At 28.9% G+C, this 9,461-nt stretch overlaps 1 protein-coding gene across 3 annotated transcripts in view; it reads left to right on the forward strand.

The window, feature by feature from the left end:
- The window catches only part of LOC100199634 (adenylyltransferase and sulfurtransferase MOCS3), a 46,967-nt gene extending 37,977 nt beyond the window's left edge, over window positions 1-8,990 (forward strand). The window contains exons 12-13 of one of the 3 annotated variants that reach the window (XM_065805103.1): window positions 6,881-6,952; window positions 8,754-8,990. In XM_065805103.1, the coding sequence (XP_065661175.1) occupies window positions 6,881-6,952; window positions 8,754-8,917 (236 nt within the window). In that variant the 3' untranslated portion in view covers window positions 8,918-8,990. Of the gene's footprint in view, window positions 1-6,873; window positions 6,953-8,753 lie in introns of all 3 variants that reach the window. The other 2 variants (XM_065805102.1, XM_065805104.1) reach the window with 2 other exon arrangements.
- The last annotated feature ends 471 nt before the right edge of the window (window positions 8,991-9,461 follow it).

Below are 9,461 nucleotides of genomic sequence, written 5' to 3' on the forward strand. Positions count from 1 at the left end.
TAATGATGCCCTTTTTCTTTTAGACAAGGTGCAAAATGCATTGTAAACATAGTTGGACCTGCTCTTCAGCTAACCTCCAACCATTATCTCATCGTCATGTTGCTTCCAACTATCGTCATGTTGCCTCCAACCATAATCACATCGTCATGTTGCTTCTCTTTCTCTTTTCTACAAATACTATAACGGGCACTGCTCTAAAGAGCTGGCGTCTCTTGTGCTATCTACTAAAATTCATTCTCATGTTACTCGTTATTCAATTAAATCTCATCCTTTTACTGTGACTGTTCCTAAGTGCTCCAAAAACTCTTATTTGTGTAGTTTTTTTCCTCGAACATCAGATATTTGGAATTCGCTTCCTTCATCTTGCTTTCCTGATTTATATAATTTGCAATCCTTTAAGTCGTCTGTCAATCGTTATCTTGCTCTACAATCTTCATCTTTTCTCTTCCAGTAACTTCCAACTTTAATTTGTGGTTGCTTGTAGCCTTGTTGGAGGCGAAGGTGTTTAAAAAAAAAAAAAAAAAAAAGAATGTTCAAAACTATCTGTAAAGTCTTGGATAAGCTTGTGAGACTGTAGATCTAGTGGTTCACTAAATGTACCAGTTGCAACTTTGTCAAACTTCTTTAATGTATCAATTAAAGGGAACAGCTCTATCAGAATGACTAATGGCTGTATTTTTCAATATTGCTCTTGAAACATTACCATCATATGTACCTCCATGATAACTTTTCCGTATAACACCAAGGCTAATAACTTGTTTTTTTAAATCTGCCAAGAAGGGTTTAATATATTTTCAAATGTGATTTACCAAACTCATGAGAAGGTGAGGTTCTGGTAAAGTTATTATGCTTATGACTAGCTTCTTAGGATCATCTTCCTTTATAAAACAAGGCTTCACAACATTCTGAGTGAAAATAAATGAAACACAATATTAAGTTTTGTATAAAAAGCTCTTCATTAGAATCCAAATATGTAAAAAAACTAATAACCTTAAAGTTCATTATTTGTTTCTAAGGAAAGCCTGCATCAGCATACTGACAAACACAGTTATCTAGGTCTCCAAAACCTCTGAGATAACTAGATTTCAGAACAGCTTCCCTGTCACACCAGGAACAACTGTATTTTCCACCGTAAGTGTATAAATATTTTTTAGTTTTAAAAATATTTATAGATTTGAAAAAATAGTTCATTTAAAGAATAAATCGTAGTTATTTAAGTAATTTAAATGCTAAAATTCCCAAAAAAATGTTGATGAGTTTGAGGTCTGGTGCCAGAGAATATTTACAAGTAAGAAGTTGAAGTTTTTCAATTGATACTGTGAGGTTGCTATGTTTTTCTTGCATATTGTCATTATTCATCTATTGTATTAAAAATCAAATACTCAAATCTGAATCTATGCCAACTCTTACAAACTCAAGATATTCTGTGATATCTTTTACATAAACTAAATTTCTTTTTACATGATTTAGTATTCCTTTCTAATTATCCTCCAAAGAAACATTTTCTAAAACATAGAAGTTCTTCAGTATCTTTGTTTTATCATCCAATTTCTTTTCCATATTACTTTCAAACTTAACTCCATTTTGCCTGAAGGTCTTCAAGAGAACATTTGATTTTAACTGAGTCAATTGCTAACAAACAACTAGCTTGATAAACTCTGAAAACGGCATTTCTGTCTGTTTCATACTAGTTTGACCTAGAGTTATGGGGACTTTGGAACCACATATATGGTAGACAAAAATGTTTACAAAGGTACAACATTTTACAAATATATGCAAAGAAAGCAAGATTTATAATATACCAGTAGAAAACAACATTTCTTCACCTTTTTACATGTCATTGTTTGAGTATATATCTTTTAGAATATTGGTCATTACTTGGCCTTGAACTTAAACAATAAGACAGTGAAAAATTGGTTTTACAAATGAAATAATTACAAAAAACATTCAGATTTTAAATAATAGTATTATTGATAATTTTTAAAGAAATGTATTTTGTAAATATTTTATTTTAATATCTTTATTTAAGAGATAAGTTGCCAGATTCTTTGATTCCTTTCCAGGGTAGCATTTATAAAGTACATCTTTACCAATAACTTTAAAACATTTTTGAGAAACTTTAAGCAAGTAGCATTTGAACTCTTGCAAACACCAACTTTTCCTGAAATTATTTTATTTCTGTTTTATTTGTCTATTTTCATTTAAAGAATTATTTGATAATTTAATTCAAACTAATTGAAAAAAAGTAAGTATAATATAGAAAAGATTTTAGTAGTTTCCAATTTGCAAATTTTGCATTTTTTGCAGCTCCTACTGCAGTAGAAATCGCTTAAAGATTCTTTGTTCCATTTCCGTTTAACTGATGTTAAAAGAGGTTTTCCAGCTTTAACCAGGTACAGATTTCTTTTACATGTAAGGCATAGTCCAGCTGGATAGTTTATAACCTTAATACTATAGTCATCATGACAATGCTTTACTACAAGCTTTTCTAATTTTTCTGTAACTGGAATACACTCAATGTTTTTAGTAAAGCAACAAGCACAGATCAAAAGTCTGTTCAACTTATCATGACAATGCTTTACTACAAGCTTTTCTAATTTTTCTGTAACTGGAATACACTCAATGTTTTTAGTAAAGCAACAAGCACAGATCAAAAGTCTGTTCAACTTATCTTTTAAACTTAAATCTCCTTCCTTTCTTCGTTAATAAATAAGGTATCATGTATTTTAATAGTTACTCTCTGTAATTTTAATAGTTGATAAATTGATACTAAAGTATCAAGAGTAAATTTATAAATAAACTTAAATTAAACAAATTTAAATTTAAAAGTTTCATAAAAAAATCTTATGTACTTTAGTAGTTACGGTCATGTAAAATTTAAAACCTCCTCATTTTTTTGGAAGGGGGAGGGGAAATAAAACGATTTTTGGTCATAACTTTTGAACTGTAATATATATATTTTTTAAATTTGAATTCTATGAATAAAATTTTATTTACTATAAGATTGTACAAAAATATTTTTTTATTTGCCCTATTTGGGGTTGGTGCCCAAAAGCGTTGCATTTTCTATGTTCCAAAAATAATTTTTTTTTTTTTTGGCAGAACATCATTGTTTGATATTAGTATTAGTATATAAAAATTTAAAGCTTGCAGTGTTTCTGGAAGTTTCTTCACTTGAACATGATAATTTCATAGGTCATCCCCCGCTACTGCCTTTTCTAAAAATGTGCTACCTGCAGGATTTTAATTTTTACAGTTTGGTGTAACCTAAAGGTTTCTTAAAGATTCTATAAAAATACTTGGGGTGTTCCAAAATCAAACCTAAAAGGTCAATTTCTGACCTGTGATATATATATATATATATATATATATATATATATATATATATATATATATATATATATATATATATGTATATATATATATATATATATATATATATATATATATATATATATATATATATTTATATATATATATATATATATATATATATATACAGTATTGGATAAAACATTTGCAACCAACATCGAACAATGCTAAAAAGTGTTCCTAATTTTACATGTCTTAAAAACGAAACGAACTATACTACCACAGCAAACAGTTCAGGAGTCTGGAGTCATAGCATGCCATGACATGAGCAATCAGCTGACAAGTGACAGCACACAGGCAGAATTTCGTTGACAAGTGCTATTATGCAGCGGACAAAACAAGTGCAACTTTTTTGGTTTGTTTTATTTTCTTAAGTCTGGTCCATGTCAACGTCACGGAAGTTATTTAATAATTAAAGGAAGTATCCAGAAGTTTCCAGAAGCATGCAGAAGCTTCCAAAAGTTTCCAGAAGAAGCATCTGGAAGCATCCAGTAGCATCCAGAAATATCCAGAAACATTCAGAAGCATCCAGATGCATCCAGAAGCTTCCAGAAGCATCGAAAAGAAGCATCTGGAATCTTCCAGAACAGGTTCACACAAGTTCATTTTACAAAATAAGAGACATGTAAATTCAGTCAGTATATGGAAGTCAATCAGTCAGTATTATCAAGACAGTTTATCGAAGTGAGTTTTATCAAAGTGTTTTATCGAAGAACATTAATACAAGAAGTGAAATACAACAAGTGTTTCATTACATCAATACAGTCCACATCCAACCAAGACGTTGTGTTCCACAGAGCATTTTTGTATCATCACAAGGTAAATGTAACACGGTAAGCCTTGAGAAGCGTGATTATTTATTTTTATTATTTTTATGGTTCAAGTGCAAAAATGGCTCCCGACAGTCTTGAATTGGAACTAAGAAAGAAAATTATTGGCGATTACATAAGTGGAATGTCACAAAAAAGTATTTATAATAAATATCGCGTGAAAAAATGGACCGTATCAAGACTATGTTCCAAATATCGTTCTACAGGGAAGTTGGCAGCAGATAACAAAGGTGAAAGACCACGTTCCACCACTTCTCGAGAGGATTCTATGATCGTCAGATCCATCAAGAAGGATACCTATATATCATCAGTCGAGATACAAAAGCAATTAGAGCTGCCTGTATCGAACCCAACAATCAGACGACGTACTGTTGAAGCCGGATTGTTTTCTCGACGCCCTGCAAAGAAACCGCTGATTTCACTAAAAAACCAGAAGAAAAGACTCCTGTTTGCTACATCTCATTTTTTATTGAATGGAATGTGCAGAAATGGCGAACTGTCCTGTTCAGTGATAAATCAAAGTTCAACATCATTGGGAGCGATGGCATTTGCCGTGTATGTCGACCGGCCGGAAAACGCCTCAATTTACGTTACTGCCATAAGATAAGTTTTTCTGCTAACGGTCTAGGTCCAATACATCGAAACAATGGAATAATGGACCGTTTCATGTATAAAAATATCCTGAAAGATGTTATGTTACCTCATGCTGAATGGAATAGGCCAATAAAATGGGTTTTTTAGCAAGACAACGATCCGAAACACACTGCAAAAGTAGTCAAACAGTGGTTTCAAGACAACCACCTATCGGTGATGGATTGGCCACCTCATCCTCCGGATCTCAAACCTATCGAGAACCTGTGGGAGATCGTCAACCGCAGAATTAATCGTAAAGGTGTTCGTAATAAGGATCAACTGTTTGAACAAATCCAAAAGGCCTGGGCAGCGATTCCACAAAGTTTCATTGATCACCTCATCGAATCTATGCCTCGAAGATGCAAGGCTGTGATCGACAACAAAGGATTCGCCACGAAATATTGATAGCGAAATACAGCTTGGTCAAGATTTTGTCGAGTTGCACTTGTTTATGTCCAGAAGGAAATCAACTTTTTTTAATACTTTTGATTAATTTGTTAATTTTCGTGTACAAATAATGAACTTTGTGATGAATAAAACTTAAAGAACTTTGTCTCTAAACAGTTACATAGTTATTTCTCTAAATTGAAAAAATGCAGCACTTTTATATAAAGAAACTAAATTAGCATTATTTGGTTGCATTCGTTTTGTCCGATACTGTATATATCTATATATTTATATCTATATATATTTATATCTTTATATATATATATATATATATATATATATATATATATATATATATATATATATATATATATATATATATATATATATATACACATATATATATATATATGTATGTATGTATTTGACATGTTTTTTTTATACACGAAATACTAAGAAATAAATTTACTTTTGGTTAGATACTTTAAGTTAGATTAGATGCTCCAATGCTTTTATTTTTTAAGGTTTATCTTTGATAAACCTTAAAAAAATAAAAGCTGATCTTGCTGGCTCTAAAGCTTAAAATTTGATAAACTGATCTTGCTGGCTCTAAAGCTTAAAATTTTTGTCTTTCTTAATCTCTTACTCAGATAGTTATTTTGTGACTTTTCCAGACGATGCTAATCACTTGACTTGAATTTCTCAATTTTGTACCTTGTTTCTGACCCTAGCTTGTGCTCAGCTTTTTCTTGTTCTATTTTAGGTAATTTGGACTATGTTATGATCTTTCTAAATAATTATCTCGTACTTTTTCTTCACCTTATATTCGCACTTCATACTGCTATCTTTGAACTGACTATGATTCCTTTTGTGATTTTCTTTGTGACAGTCCTTGGGCTGATGTCTTCTGTCTTTCAGCTGAAAATAATCTGGAATCAAACAGCTATGGAAGATTTTATTTCGGATTTTTTATCAGTTTCTAGTTAAGCCTCGCTTAATTAGTTAAGCCTCGCTCAATTCATATTCTGCTAATCATAATTGTTTCATCTTTTTCACATGAACAACTCTCTGGAATACAAACGACTTTATTTTTGCAAGAAATGCAAAAAGGTATTGTCATGCACTAAAAGACTGGGTACTAAAGTCCATTAATCTCAGATTACTAAATCTCATTTTTTATCTTCGAAGTTCTAAAGATTTTAGGTTCTAGAGATTTTTAACAATTTCGATAACAAAGACAAGTCTAATATTCCATCATGCATCATTCTGATTACATATCGGTCTTATAGCCTCTCCCAAGGATAAGGTAAAACTATTTGCAAAGAACTTTTCCTTTAACTCATCTCTAAAATCTAATGGTCAGTTGTTCAAATTTTTAAAAATTTTGGAGATCGCTCTGACCCCTCTAACGTCTTTATACTAATATTTGCAAAGTCTTTGAATATATCTTTATACTAATATTTGCGAAGTTTTTGAATATATCTTTATACTAGCGACGGGGATGTTCTCAAAAAACTGACTTTTTCATTTTTCTTCTTAAACATTTTTTTTTAAATTTAAATTGTTTTATTATATTTTTTTAAAGAGTATCGGTCACTCTTAAACCGATAAAGATACATTGTCAATGATTTTTTCAATTAACACTCCTTCAAATATACCTATAAATGATATTTTGCACAATAGATACGAGGGTGAACATCAGAAAGATATACTTCATGGCTACAATGATGGTACATTTTGATATTTTATTTTTTTTATTTATTATAGGGTTTATATTTACTATAGGGTTTTTTTTGAAAATTTCCGGAAATTATCAACCCAAATTTATATATATATATATATATATATATATATATATATATATATATATATATATATATATATTTATATATATACATATATATATATATAGATATATATATATATACATATATATATATATATACATATATATATATATATATATATATATATATATATATATATATATATATATATATATATATATATATATATATATATATATATATATATATATATATATATATATGTATGTATGTATGTATATAAATTTGGGTTGATAATTTCCGGAAATTTTCAAAAAAAATTTATTACACCAAACTTACAGTCATTATATAGTTTTATAATATTCATTTCTTTGCTTCAAAAATATGCTTTTTATCATCCTAGTATTTGGGTATTCTTTAAATATTTCAACAAAAAATGTAAAATAATAAAGATCCATAAGCGAAAAATACACATCTTTTCGTCAAATTTTTATAATCGCTTTAAGAATCTCGCATTTTTTTAAAAAAGCAATAAAACGCTCAAGTTGTTATATGTTACTTTTACTTACATTACTTTTGTGAAACAACATAAACTAGATGTTTTCCGAGTTAGCTTGTTCTTTGAGCTTGTGTATAACATATTTATAGCTTTATCTCTCTCAACTGCAATGTAAAATATTCACAAAATACAAAGAATAAAATCTTTTTTAGATGATCAAGTTTTATTGTGTATTATTTTTGTAGAGTGTTAAAAAAAAAGATTTTTAATGTGTAAAGATTGCATACAAAGGCGATGTACTTAATTATAATTTCAATGAAATGTTTTAAGAAATATGTTTAACAATAGTGGAATGCTTTCGTGTGTGCGTGCGTGCGTGTGTATACTTATATTAAGGATGCACCATTGCATCGGTTTGTAGTCGCATACTTTGCAGCCTTATTAACAATTGGTCTGATGTCAATTTTTTTTTTAATTTTTGTATTTTTTTAACTTTTTTTTTTTTGTATAATATAATGTATTATAAACAATTTAAACGTACAAGCCTTAGTTATTATATTAGTTTGTGCAACCACTAAACCTTTTACGTTAATAGTTATATTATTCTTAAAAGCTTTTATTTTTTAGGTATCTGTTTAACAGATAATATATAACATTCCTAATAAACACAAGTTGTTGTGCAGAGTTTCAAGTTCAAATCCTAAATTTCTTATTTTCATCTTTTGATGACGTTAAAAGCAACGTCGACAGCAAATTTTCGATAAAAAAGTTCATTGCATTATGGGCTCCACTTCTTTGATTCAATATTAATATTTATTACACAGTAAAACCCAATAAATTAGAACAGTATTTAAAAGACTTATTTGTTTAAATTAGTGAGACAGGTGTAAAATCAAGAATTTATGGTAAATTGCATTATTAAGTTACACATAAAAAGTATGGAAACTTTATAAGTGTAAACTTAAACATTTTTTTGAAATTTAAAACTTTTTTTTTTAGAACCACTTGTATTAATACCGAAAATCATGCGCCCTATTTATACGCCCATTTTTTCTCTTAAAAGTTTAAAATAAATCATGTTTAGTTCTAATGGTTATTATCTTTAGGATTATTTAGTGCTGATACATTTTAAAATATTAGTTTAGTTGCCTCTAAACTAATTTTGAAATACAAAAAAAAATTTTTTCTTTGATTTTATTTTAATGGAAATATATTTTTAAAAATGTTTTATGTTTTTATATGTAGTGTACATTGTTTGCAGAAGAGGAAACGATTCTCAGAAAGCTGTACTCTACTTTCTTACTGAGCGTGAAAAATACATTAAAACTGAATGTGTAAATATTAAGGATATAAAAGGTGGTTTTTTAAGTTGGAGCAAAAAAGTTGACAAGAATTTTCCAAATTATTAAAGTGTTTACTTTTAATTTGTTGTAAACTAAAAAGCTTGTATAGATATAGTTTGTAATAAATTTTTATCAGTACTGTCTCTTACCTTTTATATCAGTGCTGTTTCTTACTTTTTATATCAGTACTGTGTCTTACCTTTAGTAATCCGTCAGTGTAGTATAAAATATTTATTTCCGTATTTTTTTTTACACCCTGGTAAAAATCTCGTGAAATTTTGACTGTTGTCGTGAAATTTTTAATCCCGAAAAAATGTATTTTGCAACTTTGTGAGTACTTTTGAACGTTTTGATGATTGAAAAAGCGGTTTTTTTTTAATGTTACAATTAATTGCAGAAAGGTTTGGAATTAATAAAAAATAAAATAAGAGCGTGTTCTTCAGAATTGAACAGTTCAATGCAAGTACCAAATCATACTCTCACTATCGATAAGGAAAGAACTTTCTAGTTGAATCTTCTTCCGTGGTTCTCTGTGACAATACCTTAGGGATTTTTTGGAGTACCTTGATAATCAAATTTAAAAAAAGGCCTAAAACTGCATGGATAAGTT

Source organism: Hydra vulgaris, chromosome 09 (assembly GCF_038396675.1).
Source record: "Hydra vulgaris chromosome 09, alternate assembly HydraT2T_AEP".
NCBI lineage: Eukaryota > Metazoa > Cnidaria > Hydrozoa > Anthoathecata > Hydridae > Hydra > Hydra vulgaris.